A 21,619-nucleotide genomic window follows, 5' to 3' on the forward strand; every position below is an offset into this window, starting at 1 on the left:
CGTTTTTTGGCCACTGTGCCCAATAGCAGCTCGATTCAAGCCAGTTGTGTCTCATAAGACTATCGTACTAATATTTTACTAGCTAGAAATCTCTACAGCTAGGTCAAAGCTATGTCTGCTATCAAAATTTTATCGCTCACTGTCTGCAAAACCTTCGACAAAAAGGCTATAGATTTACAACAAGGTAATCGTTGAATTTCGCGTTGTCCTCACTGGGGGTGTGATAACGTCTGGCTTCGAGAGAAAGCAAGGCGCGAAATAATGGAACGGTGCTGAAAAGAGGTACCAACAGACTAACTGGCTCTATAAATTGAAAGTCAGGGCTGGGGGGCATTGTGAGAGGGAGCCTCGACATCAAGGCCCAACCTCACTCTACATGGCTCCCAAGGTCCAAACACTCTCTATATTCAAATGCATGTCCCTCTACATACTCTCCTTGAATGTAGTTTATAATCACCTTTACTGCGAATCCAACCGAGCACCTATGCGTAGGAGATATAAGAGACAACATATGGATTTGTATTAGCCACGGGGGTGCACAATTACCCTCCCCAACACCTGGAAACTCTCCATCTTCGATTTGTGTTTTGTTTGACTCATCAGCGCTGGATGCGCTTGCCTTGCTTTCTATGAAGAGCTTGTCTAGCACTGGTGACGAAATGGAGAGGACTTCCTTTGAAGCTCGAAAACCCATCATCTCGCGCTGGCTAGATGTGATGATGGTGCAGTCGTAATCGTTGGTTATGGTTACCAAAGTAAGAGGTAAAGTGGTACACCCCAGATCCCCGATACTCTCATTGTCGCTCAAAGATAATTCAAATCCCCTATTACCATGGTCATAATCTTGTTCCTGTCCTTGTGCTTTTGCTTCCTCCTCCTCTTTCTGCTTCCTCGTTGTCGTCGCCGTCGTCGGAATCAACATCATTGCCCCACCCCTCCTGTCGTTTCTCCTTTATACATCTAATCGTACGGGTACATATAGTAGCGGTTCCAAGGGTGATGTCTCGGAACCGGTGGCTCTAGCGGTAGAGACATCGCTGCCTATATCGGATTGTGAAGGAGTATCGGCGGCTCCAATGATGGAGTTTTCGGGGGAGTTTTCCACGGGGTTGTTTCCCGGCCATCTCTTAAGTTACTCCCGTGCGCAATAATTTGTTTATCCAGCCGACAGCAAAGAACGGGCGATTCACGGGAATAAAACCGCCAATCTTCATTTCCTCCGCTTGCAGAAGCGGGCGAGCTGTTGTCGCGCTCTTTCAACATTTTATCTGCCATATCCCCAGCCAGATTATAGTCTAGTCCCACCTGTCGTTCCTCTTGTCGGACAGCATAGGACGTGCGCCTCGCCTGTGTACGCCTACAAATTTAATGGGTGTTTAATTTTCGATACCTTGGCGTAGATAGGTTTATATCTAGACGTACGAGGGAAGGAGTAGCGGAAGTAGGTCTAAGAAAATCTAGATATACTCTCACAATGATCCGATTCACGAAAGGAGTCGGGGAAAGCAAGCGAGGCTTCTGCGTTCTACTACTAAAATTACGATAAGGCTGATAAAAATCATCGATTGGAGCAGAACATTCAGGAATATGTATGACAGCGTTTCGTACCAGCATGTACCAGCCAACTCAACTGGTCACAGATGCGGTGGGCTAGGGATTGGATCGAGTGATATCTCAACATGCGAATACTCTAGATTCTTCCTTTTGAGAATACAATTCCAAGTAACTAAGTATATAAAATTAAAATATACAGAGCAAATATTTAAATCCATCAGCCTCAGGTTCGCCTTAACAACACGCAGTGTATCTGAACATTTCGGAAAGGTTTCATGAAATTATGTACGACGGGGTCTCTCCTTTTTAACACAAAGAAAGAAAAAAATAAAAAGTGGTTTAAACTAACAATATGAGTAAACTATATGGAGTCAACTGTATGTCCAATTCTAGAGGTTTAACCCGAGCTCTTTAGCTAAGTAGAAGTATCTGTTTTGTTCTCGCCAAAAACTCGTTATCTATTTTACAAGTTGGTTGGAACGGAAGGCTCGATCTTTCAGTATACCGCCTAGGCGACAGCCGCCTACACGTAGAGAGTACTGGATTAAAATATAGTAGAAGTAGTAATCTGAATACTTAAAGTACCTCCTCAAAGATCTTTTTTGTACGAGACCCCCAATCTAAGAGAGTCTCGTCTTCGAGACATTTAGTGAGATTAGTTTTGAGGTGCTGTAGAGCGCATTTATGTCCCAGTATCACCTCAGCTAGTGTATTGAATGTGATTTTGTTTATTTCTTTCTCAAGTCCATCAGCTGACCCACTCCAAGAGGAAAATTCGGGGTCAAAACCCCCCTCCCTGGAGTCTATAGACTGAACCAGAGATCCAAAAGCCAAAGGACGGCAAACGGGAGAGCTACATAGGCGAGCCCTCAACTCGGAACCTTTCGCATAATTAAGCCAACTCATTAAGCTCGACCTGGCGGTTCTATTCGACCTAAGGACAGTCGTTAAAATTTGAATAGAAGCGTATAAATGCTCGATTCTTTGCCTCCGTAGGTCTAGGATACGATCTTAAGACCGCATTGTAAATAAAGTCAGCGGGTTGCCTGACCCGTAGCCACGAAAATAGATACAGAAATTTACAAATATTACCTTTTATTTCGGGTGGCCAAAGCGTTGTATTCAACTCCTGTAGAGTGTCCGAAACATTTCTGAATATCTTGCTCGTGTCATATTTACTAACGGCGCATGTTCTCGCTAGTAGCTTTACCAACTCGTCAACTCTCTCGTTACTGCCAAAGACCTTGGAGACATATAGCCAATTCTCAAAACCCGGGTCCAGGGCATGTTGTGAGTACTTTGTGAGCCATACAGTACTCCAGGGCAGAAGTGCTTTATTCCAACTAAATTCTTCCGCAACAAATGCGATATTCGTCAACAAGCTGAAGTCGATATCGAAGAGGTTCTCATCGGGACAGAAGTGAATGATCCCTAGGATCGAATGTAATGCTAATGGGTCGCCTCTACATTGTATATATGTGTGTCCTATCGTTCTGAGTAGAGCGCTAGTCACCGGGCTAGTCACCGGACTTTCACCTTGCTGATCTACCTGGACCCCGCTGTCTCCCATTCGAAACAGAACCTTGAAGTATTGGGACGAAGCCGCGAGAATACTATCGGAAACCAGAAATTCCAACATCTTTCCTTTGGACTCATCCATAATCATGATAGTAAAATTGTGGTTCTCCGTAAGTTTAACTTTGATGGTAATATCAACTTCGTCAGGAGCGTCTAAAGGCAGTTCCACTATAGACGCAGGATCGGCTTCACTAGGTGTGTTTAAAGCTCTTTCTACCGTAGACGCAGTATCGGATTCACTTGGCGTTTCTGAAGTCTGTTCTACCGTGGACTCAGCATCTTCTTCCGACAGAGAGGATGTCCCTGAAGGAATGATCTCCTGACAATGCCCCAAGGCAGGAAGAAGTTTCTTAGGTGCAGGCGCAAGCTTCCAGCAAACCAAATCATCAAGGGGCTCCTCGATAATCTTCATGACGGCTAAGTCTTCTTCGCTGTCGGGTTTGGATGTCATAATTATAGCTCGCTATGGACGCTGTGTCCTTCTCCCTTCTCGAAATTGATGATATCCCTTGTATACTCGATTTTCAAAACAAACAGATCGCCCTGCGGTCGATAAATCGTTTTCGAAGTGGTACCGTGCGCGGTTTAGATTAATTAATGGTTAGGTAGCTGGCGAATCTCTGTAGATATGTTAATGAATTCAAACACTCTCCAGGGCGCAGTTGAAGAGAAAGAGATACTTACATCAAAAGGGCTTTCAAGGATTTAAATGCCCATTCTTAAGTTGGAAAACCATGTCAATGTAGCGGAAGAGCAAGTGTACCACAAGCCGCCGACGCTTCAGGCATGATATCTCAACCAGTAGGGCAAAGCAAGTCACCAACAACACAAAGAATGGCACAGAAACGCCATCTTCCGCCCAAGAACGGTGCTACCCTGGGATTACCCGAGACTAATATTAGCTTATCTGCTGCCAGTCTGGGGATATCCCGCGAATCCTGTGTTAAACAAATACTTGTGATCCTACATCCATGTATCGCTAGTAACTCATAGGAAACTTGGCTATAGCCAATAGTTCGCAAATTCACAGGCGTGCCCTATATGGAAACTGGTAGCTCGCAGGCTAACTAGTAATTCGCGGATCCGACTTAGCATGATCAATATGGGTGGCATGCCATTGCAGTATCATTGCAGTGCAGTGCCTCTCCTCAACTTTAATATCGCAATCGTGATATTCCAATATCTTGATTCTAATTTCTTGAAATTACAACGTCTTTGATCAAACAATACACCGTAGCGACATTCGTTGTTACAAAGGTTTGCCGTTGAAATAATTCGATAAAGGAAGAAATCATAGAATATAGGGTTTTCGGTCATTTTGAATCATTGACTACAATAATATCAGTTGGATGAACCTGGTCCCCAATTGATTAGGTGTTCGCTACCTAGGGACTAGTTCAGGCGATCTGATATTACTAGACTGCGAAATCTAGCTCGAGAAATAGCTTTGGGGATGTCGGTATAAGAGGTTGGTACAAGCCTTCTTTGGCCGGACTGTATTCCACCGGTATGACAATTTCTAGGACCATCCTACGAACGGCACTATATAATCTTGCAAGCTATCCGGCATTTGTGACTAAGTATTGACGCATATGCGCATGCGCATCTGATGACTACATACAGAGCGAGAAACCAAGAACTTTCCATAACGCTGGCATCCCATTTTGCCAAAGAACATGTTTTGTGTGAGTAAAGTGAAAGGAAATTGAGTTCTGACTATAAACCTCGAATCGACTCTTCAATGTAGCAATTTTGCATTTGTGCGTAGGCCGGAAATCGCTATATGTAAGAAACTTGAAAGAACTTATCCTCGTCGCTAGATCAGTAACAGAGCGGCTCCAGGACCCTCCGCCTTCTACAATCTCCTAAAGGCCTACTATCCTCATCGACCGTACCACAGATCCGTATGCGAGATTGATGCATAAATCATCAGAGCAGATTCCTCTATGGGTCTCGAGAATGTCCCTTAGTTCCTTTGGGACCTTGACCAACCGCTGGATCCCCGCCCTCTATTTCCCATTACCCCACCTGAGGCAATTACATGGTTTACTCGTTAGGAACGGTCGTTTCGGTATCATCTTTTTCCATCATATCCCCTTCAGGTTCAGCACCCGATACAGAGGGAGTCGAGGCGGCGTCATGACCAGCTCCGGAGGCATTGGAGGAAATGCCGATGATAACCTGTGGCGAATTCTCGGTCTTTTGCCTAGTTCTAGTACTGACAGGAGTGGAGGAACCCATGATGGAGGCTCGTATCAAAGACCGACTTCAGCTGCCTTTGTGTCTGCAGAACCGTCTTCTTTCCTGTAGCGGTTGGACTAGAGAGGTAGAATTTTGAATCTAGACTTCCGAAGTCTATAGCGAAGAGGTGGTGGAATCGTCGATAGATGTGTTACAGACTTTCTGGATGTTGGGATATCGGATGGGGTCTGCCAGCGTGGAAGGCAATGCACGTTACCCAACACTAGATGCATTCGGGAGTCTTTCCAAAACGACTTCAGAGTTCTTAAGAGTCTCAAGAAGTTTAACTTCCAAATCTGGAGATGAGATATGAATATCCGGAACAAGTCCTGGTGATGATTGGTTGGATGCAGCATCGCTAAGGGTGCTCTCCCTTTCGGCACGACGAGCGGCCTTTTGCTTCTGACGCCGGGAGTTACTTCCCTTGGCTTTGGCTTTGTTGGATTTCTTCGATGGCATTTTGGAGGTACGAAGATAAAGCAAGAGCTTTGGTATGATGGAGTTTTCAAAATTGAGAGAACCGAAGGGGGTATTCGGTGCGGATTGGAGATAGAACGAGTGGTTTGATGTTGAGGTTTCAGAATCGAGAACCGGAGGGGATATTCGGGAGGAGGTATGGATGTTAGACGGGATATGCTCGCGCAAGACCGAGAGTGAAGAGTGAAGAGCCGGAGAAGAAGTTGAACAAGAAGAAGCTTGATTTCAGGAAGAAGGTTGGTGTGAAGAAGGGGAGGAAGAACATATTGCTCTACGAACGGGACCAATTTCCCATTTAACTTTCGGACTCCCTTAACTACGATGACCTTATTTCCTTCGATGCCTTATTACTTCGTTCTCCACCTCGTCACCAACTTGCCCCATTTCGTATATCAGAAACAGTTGAGGAGAGACAATATACTAGATATCGATGCCTACTTGTCTCGCATATCTACTTTCTTATACTGCAGTTTCCATGGATGAATAATTACTAGTATGCTACCTCACCAAATCCTTACAATCTAGCCGACAGCTTGTGTACTTAGCTAATCGAAAATATATTTCCATTTCTAGTAAGTCTCCAGTACTATTTATACAATACCCAAGACGAGTTATAGAATAGATGGATTGTATCTTTGACTGCTTACTTATATATGCACGCACCGCGTGAGACTATCCACAAGACGCCATCTTCGAAGCATAGATAAGTAAGTGGCTAGAATATTATTGAAGGGTTATGGAGGTGACGTCTAGTATGTACATCAACTGATCATGAGAGACTGAGGTTCTTTAATCGGTTTGCTAGTAGTATAAGTCGTACATACGGGCGGCGGTAATTACGGGTCATAAATTTGATATTTCGATATCATGCTTCCTAGAACACGAACCGACAAAGGAAATAAAACGGCAGTAGTAATTCCTTCGATGATGAAAAGGCTAGAATAGAATTTCATAGTACCGCAACAAAGGAAATGGATCTTGTTCGTCGTGAATTACTAAAGTAGCTGATGTATCTGACCGTATTCAACAGTACGGTGATTTCAATGTCCCTACGAACGAAAGCAAAGAAACCTTATCAAACCGCAAAAAACAAAACAAGTCAACGTTGGAAACCAAAGATCACAATATTATGCTATAAACGCCCGAAACACCCGCCCTTAGGCCTACCTCTCATATCACATCTATCTATCGTATACCATCTTTCCCGCACGCTATCTCCCCTTTTTAAAACCTCTTCCCATCCTCCCTCCCCAACTCCGGCAGCGTAGAAACCTGATTCGACCCACCACCCGTCATCCCAGGACCGTTTCCATATCCAAACCCAACTTCCTCCCTACGTTTGTCAGCCAGCGGCGTGTCAGGAGTCTCATGCCTTCTAGTCCCACCCGTTGTCGTCCCCAATTCCTGTGGTGGCTGTAGTTGGTGGTTTTGATACCCACCGGCTTCCGTCTTGCTAGAGTAATGGTGGGGATTTGTATCAGTCGTACCGCCGGAGGGTAATTCGTGTGCATTTGCGGTTGGGTAGAAAGCAGTGGGTTGGATGGACCCCTTAGATCCTGGGTATGCACCCGGAACATGGTATGGAGATGGCATATCGGTGTTTCTAGCGTTGTCGAGTTCGGAGTATGCGCTGTTAGTGTTTGTGCGGTAGGTGTTCATCGTTCCGAGACGTTCTGGGTCTTGGGGGATACGTTCGGTGGTGTGGTCTTCCGGATGGGGATGAGGGGGAAGGGTATCTTGGTTTGCAGCATAGCCGGCGTTTTTCTTATGTTGATGATGAGCGGCTGCTGCGCCGCCTGCTAAGGCTCCGGCGGCGGCGTATTGACCGGTGTTGGAGTGGTCCTTTGAACGAATATTGGCGTTTGAAGCAATTGGTGGGACGGTGGGGTTGGCACCAGCGTATCCGCGGGGGGCGAGGTATTCACGGCCTGTGTTGGTGGTAGCGCCGGTGGTACCGGTTTGGAGGGCGGGATCGTTAGTTTTTGCGGTGGCGTCGGTGTATTTTGAGTCGTGGGAAACGCGGTTGTCGACAGCTGGGGGGATTAAGGCTGGACCTGCTACGGCGGTGGATTCGAGATCGCGGTTCTTATTACTCTTGCCGCGGCCGGAGGTGTAGTTGTTTGCGGGGGAGGGGCCGTAGGCTCTGTCTTTCTTTGAGGAGCGGTGGGCGAGGAATGCGGTTAGGATGGTCAGGAAGAATAGAACACTAAATCCTCAAAATTAGCACCCTTTTCTCCCGGGCAATTGGTTTAGAAGGAGGAAATACCACAAAATAATGGAAACGATGAAGATTCCTTTGATTATTCGGCAGTTCGCGATCAAGTTGCTTCCTCCTCGCTGCAGCCAGGGTATGATAATATTGTCGGCAGAACAGTCTCCATCCCAAGCATCTCTGAGAAGAACAGAGACGGCAATGAATCCTCCGACGAACAGCACATCTCCGAAGATGGTGAAGAATTGGAAGAATGACTTTTGTAGTAGGCAGACCGAGAAGACTAACGCGAAAACGGACCACAGGAATCCAGCGATGCTCTATACAATCCGTGGATTAGCATGTATACTCGGACTATATGTTTAATCGGTGACTTACTATGATTTCCACAGCCAACGCTCTTCCATTGATCAAATTCCTATTCGAGAGCCCGACGATGAAGTATGTGAGGCAGCCGGTATTGAACAAGGTCCCAAGAACCTGGGCGACCCGGAAGACCATAGACAGCAACTTTGCTATGAAAGCCATGCTGACTAATACCACTAATATCGACTAGCCCTTACTCAGCAGCACCCTTCTTTCTTTCTAATAAAATTGGCTTGAATGTCGGTTGGTTGTGTATGACAATATAATTTCGGTGGTGGAGGATGAGAGCGGGCTTTTGAGGGCGTTGGAAATTAAATGGAAGTGACGTTGGGGGATTTTGATGGTGATACAAGTTTTGATGACGTCGCTGCCAACACGCCACTTCCGGTTGACGCCGTGCTTTGTTGACTGCGCCTGTGTCAGTGATCAAATCAATGCGAAAGCACGAGCTCCGAATTTTTACAGAAAGGAATACTTCTGTCTCAAATAAGACGTATATATTTGGAAAATATGGGTTTTTAAAAAGTTGTCTTTGACAAAAGTTTCGGGAGGAGGAAGGGTTTCTTAAGACCTCTTCGGTTGACTTTCCAATCCGGCCAACAGGAATATATTTGATATCACCACAAAAAAATCAATGGAGTGTTGAATAGCATGACGACAACCAGTAAATAATTGTCTGTGCAGTCGACTTTTCCGGCCTTTCCAAGGCTCCTAGAAAACGCTGGTTCCAGAAATTGATGGGCGCGCACTGACGATTCCTGGATGGCTTTGGGTTGGGGCATTGTTTCTTAGCTTAGCTAGCGTCCCTTGGTGTTCACAGGCATATCAGATAGGGCCCCCAATACAAATGCGCCTACGTCAGAGTGATCAAGGCATTATCTACAATAAAACTTTTGAAATATATTCCGATCGCCATGCGTTTACTCGGCCAGAGGGATCGCGATTTAGCTGTATGAAGCCCTTACTTGGGGTTTTCTGCATTCTTTAGGACTGGGCTGAGGGCCTAGCTGCGACTGAGGCGCATGACGTCGCCCCATGATGTAAACGACAGGGGTTCTTCTGGTTTTTCGAGCTGAGAACAGTAGTTTCCGTCGGTATGGTCCCGCATCAGGCTGGGAAAATAGGAGGCCAATCGTCTCATTACTGATTATATTCTCTCGAACCATTTTGAATTCCGGTCGATGCGTGGGGATTCTTTTCGTGTACAGTGCGCTATTCCTCTTTGGGTGGCTTGCCCTTTTTGGAAGTGAGTATTTTACCACTCTGTGTTGTTTTGACGGTGATGGCTTCGGGATGGCCTTCAAATCAAACGTCGTGATATGAAAACTTATCTTACCCGACAATAGATATCATAAATGAATATGTCTGTTCGGCTTCATTTCGTAGTGAAGTATATTTAATTTTGGTCTATAATCATAGATGTCTATTGACATAACTGAGGAGAGTATGAAAAGAGGTAATTGGTACGCACCCTCATGCTAAGCTGTATTAATGGATACTTAAACATCCCCCGAGCTTCATCTTGTACTTCCATCCTCCAATCTCCCAAACATTGTCATCATCACTATTGACGCATCTTGATACTATCTTCTTAGCATCACGTCAAGATCTTATCACGGCGTCCGTTTTTCTCATAATCAAGATTCTCCAATTCAGGCTCTCCTTCTTCTCCTCCTCTTCATCTTCCTCCCCTTCAAACAAAGAAGCTACAATAACAACCGGCACCACCAACGAAGCCTCCCAAGCAGCTAATAGCCGCTGCCCAAAACACATCTCCCAAATCCTGGACCTTGAAGCCCAGCTTCAAGCCCTCCAACACACCCCCGCCATCCTAGAGTACTCCGAAACAAAGGGGGAGGAATACCTCCGCGCCTGCGTTGACGACTACACTAAACTCGGCGACGAGATATACCATCTCGAAAAGAAAACCGCCCTGCTCCAAGAAAAGCTAGAACAGAAAGATGCAATCATCCGCAGTCTAAGGCGTAAGGCCGAAATCGACAAGGAGTGCCATGAACACCACCTCAAATTAGCTACCCTACAGGCTGCGATCAGGTATGGTGGTGGAATTAGGGAGGGGGAGATAGAGCGCCTTCAAGCACTTGTTGCTGGACGGCCCGCTCCCCTTCCTCCTCCTCCTCCTTCACCTGCCCCGAGTTTTGGCTTGTTGTTTGAGGAGGAGGGAGGACCGTCGCTAGAGACCGTCAGGTCTAACATCGAATTGGGATTTGAGGGCTCCGCCGGCTTGGAGACCGCTACCGCCACTCTTGCGATTGGTGGTGTTGCTGGTGCTACGGGTCGAAAGAGGGTTCGTTTCAATCATGGAGCTTGGTCGGGCTCTAGGAAGAGGTGGTTTGTGGAGGGAGGGGGGGCTGAAGAAGAGCAGAAGCAAGGGAAGAATGCGGTGGGGCAGGCAGGCCCTTAGATAGATCCCGTACACAGGGGGGTCTACGTTATGTGGGCCCTGCCTGAATGAAAGACCTTTTCTGCCGTCCACCGTCATCAAAATGTAAAATATGTGACCTCTATTCGCGCGATCTTAACGTGTATACTGCGAAATGTGGCTTTGCCTAGTGTTCTATCTTCATATACATATACCTTTAACGCCGTAGAAATTTAACAAACCGAACCGGTAAAATACTGATCCGCCCCGCAACGACCTAATCCGAGACTACGCCAAATCCTACCAATCCAACTTCCGGTTGCAAATACCATCTTACGGATGCGATGGCGACTACGTAGCTACCGCCAACCAGCCAAGGCTCCCATACATATCAACCATGCATACGATGTGCACCATAAACACCCCTCCCCCCAAAACACCCATCCTACAAACCACATTCTATATAAAGCATACGCTGTACCTCGCTACCAGGGATGACGCTCCAAGCTAATTCGCTCCTGCATACGTAGACCCCGGCAGAAGTATGTCCTGCATCATCAGTGGGGAATCCACATGCGACGGCCCCATTTCGCGGTTAGGTTGTGGGACTTGCTAGTCGCAAGCGCTAAGCGGACTGGGATGGAGGTTCGGCAGTCGGTGGATACGGTACCCGTGCAAGCATTAAAGTTTTAAGAGATGCATGCACTCCTGTCTGTTATTCACATTCCACATCTGGAAGCTCGGTATTTGGAAGATGCATGAAAGAATTTTCCATTTCACGAATTTGAATTCGACGACTGTAGGTGGCACTGTAATTGTTTGTAAAAAAGATACAGTTGAATTTCCCTTTCCCGTTTCCCTTCTCAGGGGATTCTCCCAAATACATTCCGCTATAGCTAAAACAACAGTCAAGTAAAAACGTCTAGTCTCTAAACCTAAGGTATCTAGGTTAACTAACAATACATCAAGTTGGCTCAAAACATAAGGAAACAAGCTTCTCCAAAATCCCCGACGGCATCTCGCTAAACAGTAAAACCCGAAGCAGAAAATAAAACGATAGGATAAAAAAGGAGTAGTTAGGATATCGGAATATACTGAAAGATAAGACACCGAAGATTAAAAGAGATATACACAGGTGAATTATATATGGCGTAAAAAAATAAAAAATCAGAAAATGAATGGAGTGTCAGTTAAACAGATAGACGCGATTACTGAGCCTTGACCGGTTCGACTTCAGCGTCCGAAGATGTGGTATGGGGCTCAGCCTCAAGACCGGCGATAGGAGCCTTATTATGATTTGGAGTCCAAGCCAAATAATCACGTCTAACCTCAACGTAATCGTAAGCGAATTCACCGAGCTGATCATCATCCATACCCATGAGCTCAGCATGATCGGAAGCACGGAGGTGAAGACCGGGGATGATATTGATGGCATAAGCCAAAGCCGCAGAAACGACAAAGGTATATGCGAGACAGGCGAAGATATAAGCAATTTGCTTGTACATCCTTGAGAAATCTCCATCGATCCAACCTTGTGGTCCGGCACCGAGGCCGACACCGTCCAATCCGACGACGTTGTCGGTGGCGAAGAAACCGTTGAAGACGAGACCGACAATACCGGCGACACCGTGCTCTGCGAACACGTCCATAGAATCATCAATTCGGATGAGGTACTTGATCTTGGTGGCAAAATTGGCGCAGACACCGGCAGCGACACCGAGGAAGATGGAGGAGTGTGGAGTCAAGAAACCGGAGGCTGGAGTAGCAGCAACGAGACCGGAGATGAAGCCGGAGCAGAGACCGACCATCGAGATCTTCTTGGCGAGACGGTAATCGAGAAGAACCCAGGTGAAGCCGGAGAAACAAGCGGTCAAGTTGGTGTTCCAGCAGGCCATGACGGCACGAAGGTTAGCACCGAAGGCGGAACCACCGTTGAATCCGAGCCATCCGAACCAAAGGAGAACGGTTCCGAGAGTGATGAGGGAGACATTGTGAGGGCGGAAGTTGACGAGCATACGTTCTTGACGACGGCCGAGGACGAGGGAATAGGCAAGAGCACCGGCACCGGAAACGATTTCGACGGGGCCACCGCCTAGAGATAAAGGGTTAGAATGTGTTGATGAGTTGATGTGTTGTATACACCTCTCGAGGTGCTGCTCGCGAAGCTTTACGTAAAAGAAACACAGAGGGAACTCAGCAACTACTCACCAGCATAGTCCAAAACTCCCCAGTTGTAAGCCCATCCATTGACGTTCCAGATCCAGCAGGCGATGGGACAGTAGACAATGGTCATGAAGAAGAAGCAGAACACCATCGCAGGAAGCAATCGACCTCTTTCAGCAACGGCTCCCATAACGATGGCGACCGTGACAGCAGCGAATTGGAGTTGGTAGAAGGAGTACAGCAGCGATGGGATATAGTCCGAACCAGGGGATCTTGTTCCGAGGGTATTTCTTAGAACGACGTGGTTCAGATCTCCGATGAAACCGTTGGTGGCGGTGGGCGAGAAGGCCAGCGAGTAGCCCCAAAGATACCACTGGAAGTTGACCACGACCATCGAGCCCATGACGGCCCATATTAACGACAATGCCGACTTTCTTCGAGCGAGTCCGGAGTATAGGAAGGCGAGACCTGGAACCATGATCAAGACCATGGCGGCCGAGATGATAATGTACGCGCTGTCACCGGTCGCGAAGAAGAGGTTAAGGTCCTCGACCGCTGCAAATCGACGTCAGTATCCAAACATCCCTCTTCATTGTATCGCAATCAAACTGCAATTTTCGAATGTGCAAAGTTGGATATATGGATATGTGTACTAACTGGAGTCACCGCCATCATCAGTGTTCGAGCCGTTCCAAATTGGAAGCGCGGCTCCGAGGTTTTCCCATTCAGCCATGATGAAAAAAGTGTCGATGGACTATATGAGTCGACTAAAGTCGGTTTTTTTTTTTGTTGAGATCGATGTCGAGATGGCCGAGAAGGAGGCTTTTAGTCCCCAAAGTTTCTCACGTCCAACTTATCTGAAAAAGGTTATACAGGAAATGATTGTCACTGACGATCTTTCCTTCCCACGAGGCGAGAGAGATTGGAATGCACACAGTGTGAACTTAAGATTGAGCAGATGGGAGGAAGTGCCGTCTGAATATATACTTGAAGGGTTCAACATACATCCAGACATACAAGTACGACACCGCTAACTATACTTAACTGATACCAGCCTGGGTCTGGTTGATACCGACAGGGAAGTATGGGGGTGTGTCTGTCTGCATCGTCCATGCCTCCACGCACCATCAAATTGGTTCCCTGCAAAGGAACCTTAAAACACCCGAGCACGAGTGGATCCCGAAAAAAGCATGGGGGAATCTTCGGGCATATTGGATAGATACTAAGAGCCACGAAATCTGACAAATGAGAGGTGTTGAGCATATCTTTCGCTATTCTCGCTCTGGCAATTTTGCCCAGACCCTGCCCAGAGCAGAGACATCTGCCAGCCTCAACTGCTGCCCAAAAGCAAAACAGGACTGGGGCAACCACTGACCGAAAAAAAATTCGATACGCCGTCCAGCAAGGTGCCTATCCCAATGCAGAATCTCCGATGTGTTTCGCACCAGGGGTAGCTGCCAAGCTAAGGGCAATTCCTGGAGCTGGCCTTTTTTGTTGCTTTTCGTTCCCATACCACAGGCGAGCCGGCGACTACGTAAAGGGATGTTGTCATGGTATCATACGCTGCCAATCTGGAAGCCCGATCTCGCATCTGACAGCTCGAAATTGCCAAAGGTTTTGACTTCGCATCAGAGATTGGACGATATGTCGCGTGTTCTTCAATACAGACGTAGACCGAAAAAATAGGCACAATATTAGAGAAAATTGTGGGGTTTTGACTTGCTATCCTAACAAAATAATCTACGGTATTGGTTGGCTAGTTTGTGAGGAGATTACATCATAGGTGGAATGGAGTTTAGCATGCAAGCATGGTTGTCAGTTTGCAAAGTTTATTGAGTACCATATCACTTTTTCAAGATAAGAATCGTCTAGGCTTTTTCCGTACGCTTTCTTTTCAATAAGTTCGCATCCGTTAATATTGATAACCATGCAGACGATGGCTACGCAAACAAGACATCTGCAGAGTGAAGTACGGTGTGACAAGCGACGAAACGACAATCCAGGGAAAAAAACTGCAGTATTTTTTTTCTCCTATGCAAGAAAAGACTCCATTATGATACCCGAATACCCATATTTCAACACTCGCGAGATGATAATCACAAAAAAGGCGATACTCTCGAGATCTTATTGAATGGAGATAAGAACACCACACAGCCTCACGTTTTCGGCGGGTAGTTAATGCAGGTTGATACACATTTTACACATTTTTGAGAGGTTGCATCGACAAGACCGGACGCCCAGAATCGTTATCAGGAACATTCGGCTCTCTAGCTCGTGACATTTTCCGTCAAGAATTAAGTCGAACGACCCGAATTTAAAAAAGCCCGCTTCAGCCGGGCCATGGGTTGGGAATTATGCGCCAATGCTGTTTGCCAAGTGCGGCGAGCAACCATAAGCGAAGCGGGCAACTTGGGAGGAAACCCAGACAAGCCGCATCATTGACAAGAAATCAATGAAGGGCTCTTGAAACTTTGGTGAATTATAATTCGGTGCCTCATATCTTTGGTGGCGCTGTGGATAATTACAAGGCAGGCTCAAAAGGTCACTTTTGCGTGCATAAGTTTCATAACTACCCTTTGTTTTTTATGCCATGGCTTCCGGCTCGAGGGATCATGATAACGGTTCCTCGATCCTCTCTCTGGTAAAGATGCTTGTTGTTCAAGTGGCCTTTTTCAGGTCCTCCGAAGTCTACCGAAGGGGGCCAATGAATTCTTCCATAGATCCAACGCAATACGAAAGCGAAGGCGAACTTGGTGCTAGGTGGGGGTTTTTCGAGTCGGGAACGGTCAAATAGGATCCGGGCCTTAGGGCTGCATATTTTTAGCTCCCGGAATCACCCTACCGTCTATTGGTCGGAGTATTTCATTATCTCTTGGGTAGTTATTTGGTGTTAATATTGGACTGACGAGATCTTGTTTGCGTGGCATGGTACTTTTTTTCGTGATGGTCGTGCAAACGATGTAGGTCGCCGAACTTGCCCATCTAACCGGGTTTGGAATTGTCTGGTCTAGGGCCACCCCTCGCAATTAATTCTCGGGGCAAAATAACTCGTCCTTGCAGCCAGCATTAGCATACGCAGGGTATTTTGTGGGATGATTGAACGAAAAAGTCCGGGGTACAGATGCGTTTATTGGACACCGATGCAATTAAAAATTGATGATGAAGCCTATTTTATTTTCGTGCCTTGGTAGACCGTCTCGTGCTTCAGAGAAAGAAAATTTTAACAACGCCGATACAAATAGGCTTTTGGAGATAATATGCCTTGTAAAGCCCGTCGCGATGGGGTATTCGATTTGAGGCGAACAAATAGTGAATTCTGAAGCGACATCGGATTTTGAGACTATTCGTGTCTAGAGATGGGCCCTTCATCTCTTTTCCTCCTTCGAATATCAGGTATTTCGATTTTTTGTTGTAACGTGCGTATGTTTCGGCCGAAATTATCGAATTTGGGGTCAAGGGGAGTAATCGCCGGGGAAGTTGATGTCAAATAGCGAGTATCCCGACCTGGAAGCGATCCGCGTGGGAAAATGTCTGCCGGCGTTGGCAGATGGGTTTGATCCGGTAGGTCTCCTTCCATTGCAGCAGTTTAACGAGTTCGCTTCGGTTTCGTGACATTTTTCGTGACGGAGGAACGCATACGGTACATAGATTAGTTCGAGTCGCTGCTTATTAAACTCCAGGAGGAGAAGTCACTATTTGGTCTTTTCGCATTAGCTTTAGGTTTAAGGGTCAAACACTCCCAGCTGATTGTTCGTCTATGATGCTTCAATGAGGTAAGGGTCTGGAAAGGATCATGCTACCGTGATGATATGGGACTTACCGTGATGCTTTTCAATTTTGGCAGGGAAAATATTGGCAACTGTCGGTCATTTTCCTGGGCACCATGAAGATTCCATGATGTCGACCAGAAATGATGCTTTGCAGAACCCATTATTCAAATTTAAACCGCGTTCGTGGAACCGTTAACCAACGTCAGCGAACCGGATGAGCATCAGTGCACAAGATCGATCTGGTGGATACGAAACGGTAGAATTGGTGCTTAGCTTTTGCAGACGACGGGACATTACACAAAGATATGACCTCCCTGCTGCGGACTTGTGCTCAAGATGCCGTAGTACAGGCTTATAAGCTCTGTCAATTATTTTTCCTGCATCCGCAAGGTGTTCGCATCGAACGTTCCTGAAGCCCTCCAATCGAATCGATTCAATATCCTTGGCGTGTCCATTTTGGGAAATCCCGAGATGTCGGGGTGAAATGTGTTGCATCCCCATATAAAAATGGGACGTCTTCGACATCGGAACCGTTATCATAGACTCACGAAACCCGATTCCTAATGGAAACATGTCTTATCTCTTCCAGAACCGGCGCTAGAAATCCCAGATCTATAAATCCCATCCATATTCCGCACATGAAACGCAATAGCAGCAGGCTAAGCTTTGGCTGGTGCTTGAATGTGCTCGCTTATTAGGTAATTGCATTCACGAAGGCTGTCACTACTGTCATACTAATGACACATAGCAAAAGGAAATATGCCAAAGGGCGTTTTCGGGTGTGACAATGCGGGATTTTATCAATTTATCGATATAATGGCTGATAGGGCTTTGATAGGGACGGATTGCGCGGGTATTTTAGGGATACATTCGTGTCATCGAGTTTTGCGATTTGTTGGAAAACACATGTCATGTTGATATCGTGCTGGAGGACTAAGACATTAATAATGGTATTAGAAAATTGGAATATGGACCCTGTTAAGGCCTTGGAAACTTGTTTTAATAATAAGCTAGAAGATGTGAAAGAATTTGAAGATTATTGAGGTCAACAAAATGTGTAGAATTTGTTAAGATTTTCATGACGTCTATAGGCGCTAAATCTATGGCATCCTAGCAATAGCCGCGGATAGGAACCATGGTGGCATCGATTTTACTAGATCCGACCCTGTACGTCCTCCCGTTCGCGTCCTTGGCTTCAGATCTAATCACCGGACCATATGGTTGGGTACCCCGTCGACGCCTTAGCTCTTGGAGCCAAGAAGAGCCTGCCTTTCTCAGGTAATGGGGCTTTTGCTTCTTTATTTCCTAGCGCAGATATGGGATGGTTGTAGTCTCAAAGCTAGGATGGCTGATAGATAACGGTCCGGAAATATGGTCGAGAGGTCTAAATATATGCGAGATAAGCATATAGATTTCAGTATAAGCCTGTCAGAATGGGTGGATATCTAGACAACCCTGGAGATTAACCTTGTCTTAGACTCGGAGCTCTTCATAGAGAGGAACTTTAAAGTGAAGATGGGTATTTGAAGTCCAGATTAGTATAGGTAACTCAATTGAACAGCCAATGTTATCTCGTATCTAACCCTGCCCCTTCTTCAGCGGTCCACCACATCTAATAAACCAAATCGCTGGAAACATCGCTCCGGTGGGCTTGAATCGTATACCGTATCGCGAAAAAAGTCTAATTGTTCACACTTCGCAACTTAGAAAGCCCTTCCCGCGCATGGCTTACAGATTTCGTGCATGCTAATATCGAAGTTGGGAAGTTTGTGAACCAGGTTCCTGGATGTTATTACGTAAAAAGCTAGCGCTAGGCCTCTCAGGCCTCCCTCGAGCGCCGAATGCCAAGCGTTTGTGACGTTTAGACGAGATTTGAAGGTGGCATGGTGTTCGATGGTGGGATATTGTCGGATTTGTATTGAAAGATGGGAGGAATAGTTGTAAGAAGATTTGAACAGTCGGTGGGAATGTATCGTAAGATGCATATGATAGGTTGAGTGAGGGGCGCGATATGCTAGTATATGATATCGAACTGATGAAGAAAAATAGTTGTTAGCAGAAATCCCGCCAAATCTGCCAAAGACCATCCGATACTCGGAGAACTTCTTCCAGTTCCGAAGCAATACGGGTTCTCGAGATTCCCTCCTAGTGAGATATCGATCGTGATCATGGTAACCGAACTTGGCAGGTTCTACAAGCAACCCAGTATGGAATGCAACGAAGTGTTGCTATTCTGTTGTGTCATCGAGATATAGCATTTGTCTGTCTGGTGTCAAGACTAAGCATTTGTGGCAGTCTCGTAACCCATTTGTAGCACAATTTAGTTACGAGACCGTATTTGGAGCCTCAAATCCAGGTGCAGCATTTGAAGATATAGCATTGAGGGCTTCTAGATGCATAGAAGAGTTGATGAGACGAAAATGGTCTAAGAAGATGCGTCTTCGATCGTAGCAACGTCTTTGGTTGCGAGACTGAGTAATTGTATCTGATCATGACAATTCGCGTGTGTAGATGTTTTGCAACGGGGTTTTTTTGGGGGATCGTATGTAGCCTCGAGTCGATGGCTCACGGTTCTGTGGGATGTGGTTCATCGCATCGCGCAGGAATGATATAGGTTTAGTGCTAGGGCTAAGGAAGATGTGGTTGATATTCAGCAAAGTTGGGCTCTGTTAACAGGGCAACACAGAATCTGTCTATTGCATATCTACCAAAATAGGGAATGGCAAAGGTGTAAAAATAATTCCCTCGAAATACCAAATGCTATCTACTCACTCGACACTTCTTCTCCCTTTCCTCTCCTCTTCTCTTCTCCCTCAAGCACGTTAACATTCCAAAGCTTACAACCCCCAACTCTCGACAGCTTAACTTCATTCGACAACTTCAATCTCATCAATTTCATCGTCTGTCTTCGGTTGCATTGCTCATTTGCTCCAAGACGACTTCCCACATCTCGTTCTTCACCATCCGACGCGTCATCTGTCCGTTGCTGCCTTGTGCCTTCTGGACGTCCGTACGGTATCTTCATCTAACAGTTTGAGAGTCATTGTGCAATTCTCATCTGTCGTGGCCTATTTCCCCCCTGCTTATATTTCCGTCTATTGTTCCTTCGGGCCTTAGACGACGTTATCTGTAGGTTCATTCGTACGATAGGACTCGCCATTCCCGTGACATTCAAAATGGCTTTCTACACTTCTCTCTCCTCTATCCTTTGCTTTGTTCCTTCCCCCATGGCCCTTTACATCCTCGTTTCCCTTTCGTTGCTGTTGTCTGCTTTTCCTGTTATTGTTGATATTGATTCTTCTGTTTTTGTTCTTTCTGCTTCTGCTTTTGTTTGGTTTCTTCGTTTTGTTTCTACTTTTTATATTTTTCGTTCGCTTTTCCCTGTTCCCCGCGGCTTTAATGCCGATTTCAGTCTTGTAGCGGTGATTTGCCGCATTTTCCTTTTCCTTTTTTCTGTTGTTTCTGGGCCCGGACAGGGCAAGGTAGTCGGGGCTACCTACTTCTTAGCGTCGACGCACCCCCGAAGCGTCGTATATCGCAACTGGGAACCGCAAGGGTCTCTCGCGGCAAGGGGTCGAGAGGTAAGTTATTAAAACATCTTTCTGAGAAGTGTTGAATACAGTGCTAACGAAAGTCCCGTTGCAGACCATCAACTTGCTGGACACCGTTTGGAGGTCATCCCTCCACCAGCTTACACTCCAAGGGAAGGCTTCCAAGGGGATGGAGGTGGCCGCCATGGCCTTATTCATCACGGCCATCCTCCTCCCCGAGAGGTTCGGACGGATTTGTCGAGCGGTAAGTTAACTCATTCATCATTGCTAACAAATTTTATATACAAGCACTAATATGATTTGATCCTATAGATCTCTGCCCTGGCTTGGAAGTTCGTTGCTACAGACTGCCAACGAGTTCCCCAACTACCAGCCAGGGACAGGCCACAGGCACCTACCGCCCAATGCTGTCCTGCTGCTCCCAGCGGACCAGGCCGACTAGAACGATTTGTCGTTCTAGTGCAACGAGAAACCACGGCCTGGGACCTCGTTGGGCAAGTGGTAGGTCTGTCGGCTGCCCTGCTGCTGCTTGCCCTCCGCATCCTCTCCCACTTCCTGGGAGAGTGTGTCCTCGTCTTAAAGAGGGCATCGCAGCGGGTAGCCGACGGCCGCTGGACACCATTAATCAATATGGTGTTCCGGCCACAGCCCGTGGGCCGAAGAACGGCCGGGGAGGGCCACAGGGGCGTGGACCCTTTGTGGACCCCTCCCTACCGCGGACCGGTTCCAGCCATCTACTCAATGGAACCGGTCCACAACATCGAGACGTGGGAGGCCCACCTCGAGGAGACCAGGGCGAGGTTCCCCTGGCGGTTGGCGTTGATGGTGACGCCCCTGAATCTCCGGGATTTCTACCTCCCACCGGAGTACAGGGTGCGCCGCCCGCCACCGCCCCCCCTCCCTCGCCCCCTTCTCGCCTTCCCGTCGTCTCCGTGATGGTTCGCCCCCCCTCCCCGAAAACTGGGCTCCCCCAGTCCATCCTTCATTGGCAGAGCCACAGTCAATGGAGGTGGGGGGGCCAGTTTTCCGTCCCCTCCTCCTCCGCCGCCGCAGGCCCCCTCCTCTTCCCCTTTCCTCTCCTCGGTTCCCACCAAAACGACGACGACTTCGACAAACCCCCTCGACACCGATAGGGGGTCCCGACATACCTGCCCTGTGTACCCTTGTATATATTTTTCTTCTGTGTACATATTGTTTTCTGTGTTTTTTTGTACATATTGTTTTTTTTGGTTTGTTTGGTTCTGTTATGTTATGTTATGCTATGCTTTTGCCCTTGCTTTACTTGTTATATCCTGTAGCACTGTCCTTCCATTTATCGTTATTT

The 21,619-nt window shown here is 46.8% G+C and overlaps 7 protein-coding genes across 7 annotated transcripts; 2 read left to right on the forward strand and 5 right to left on the reverse strand.

The window, feature by feature from the left end:
- Positions 1-459: 459 nt before the first annotated feature.
- Positions 460-925, reverse strand: DFL_004345 (uncharacterized protein; the record flags this gene model as incomplete). The annotated part of the gene is made up of 2 exons (XM_067633426.1): positions 460-482; positions 547-925. 2 exons carry the CDS (start codon positions 923-925, stop codon positions 460-462), a joined length of 402 nt encoding a protein of 133 aa, XP_067491595.1.
- Positions 926-2,062: 1,137 nt separating this feature from the next.
- Positions 2,063-3,583, reverse strand: DFL_004346 (uncharacterized protein; the record flags this gene model as incomplete). The annotated part of the gene is made up of 3 exons (XM_067633427.1): positions 2,063-2,077; positions 2,140-2,564; positions 2,647-3,583. 3 exons carry the CDS (start codon positions 3,581-3,583, stop codon positions 2,063-2,065), a joined length of 1,377 nt encoding a protein of 458 aa, XP_067491596.1.
- Positions 3,584-5,586: 2,003 nt separating this feature from the next.
- On the reverse strand, positions 5,587-5,832 carry DFL_004347 (uncharacterized protein; the record flags this gene model as incomplete). The annotated part of the gene is made up of 1 exon (XM_067633428.1): positions 5,587-5,832. The coding sequence occupies one exon, from the start codon at positions 5,830-5,832 to the stop codon at positions 5,587-5,589; it is 246 nt and encodes an 81-aa protein (XP_067491597.1).
- Positions 5,833-7,074: 1,242 nt separating this feature from the next.
- DFL_004348 (uncharacterized protein) lies at positions 7,075-8,590 on the reverse strand (the record flags this gene model as incomplete). Its single annotated transcript, XM_067633429.1, has 3 exons — positions 7,075-8,056; positions 8,117-8,382; positions 8,441-8,590. The coding sequence occupies 3 exons, from the start codon at positions 8,588-8,590 to the stop codon at positions 7,075-7,077; spliced, it is 1,398 nt and encodes a 465-aa protein (XP_067491598.1).
- Positions 8,591-9,847: 1,257 nt separating this feature from the next.
- DFL_004349 (uncharacterized protein) lies at positions 9,848-10,853 on the forward strand (the record flags this gene model as incomplete). Its single annotated transcript, XM_067633430.1, has 2 exons — positions 9,848-9,872; positions 10,024-10,853. The coding sequence occupies 2 exons, from the start codon at positions 9,848-9,850 to the stop codon at positions 10,851-10,853; spliced, it is 855 nt and encodes a 284-aa protein (XP_067491599.1).
- A 1,166-nt stretch (positions 10,854-12,019) lies between these two features.
- DFL_004350 (uncharacterized protein) lies at positions 12,020-13,707 on the reverse strand (the record flags this gene model as incomplete). The annotated part of the gene is made up of 3 exons (XM_067633432.1): positions 12,020-12,903; positions 13,020-13,529; positions 13,632-13,707. The coding sequence occupies 3 exons, from the start codon at positions 13,705-13,707 to the stop codon at positions 12,020-12,022; spliced, it is 1,470 nt and encodes a 489-aa protein (XP_067491600.1).
- Positions 13,708-20,479: 6,772 nt separating this feature from the next.
- On the forward strand, positions 20,480-21,231 carry DFL_004351 (uncharacterized protein; the record flags this gene model as incomplete). Its single annotated transcript, XM_067633433.1, has 2 exons — positions 20,480-20,539; positions 20,608-21,231. The coding sequence occupies 2 exons, from the start codon at positions 20,480-20,482 to the stop codon at positions 21,229-21,231; spliced, it is 684 nt and encodes a 227-aa protein (XP_067491601.1).
- Positions 21,232-21,619: the final 388 nt, after the last annotated feature.

Source organism: Arthrobotrys flagrans (genome assembly GCF_004000055.1).
Source record: "Arthrobotrys flagrans strain CBS H-5679 chromosome Unknown unitig_0, whole genome shotgun sequence".
In the NCBI taxonomy this organism is placed as follows: domain Eukaryota; kingdom Fungi; phylum Ascomycota; class Orbiliomycetes; order Orbiliales; family Orbiliaceae; genus Arthrobotrys; species Arthrobotrys flagrans.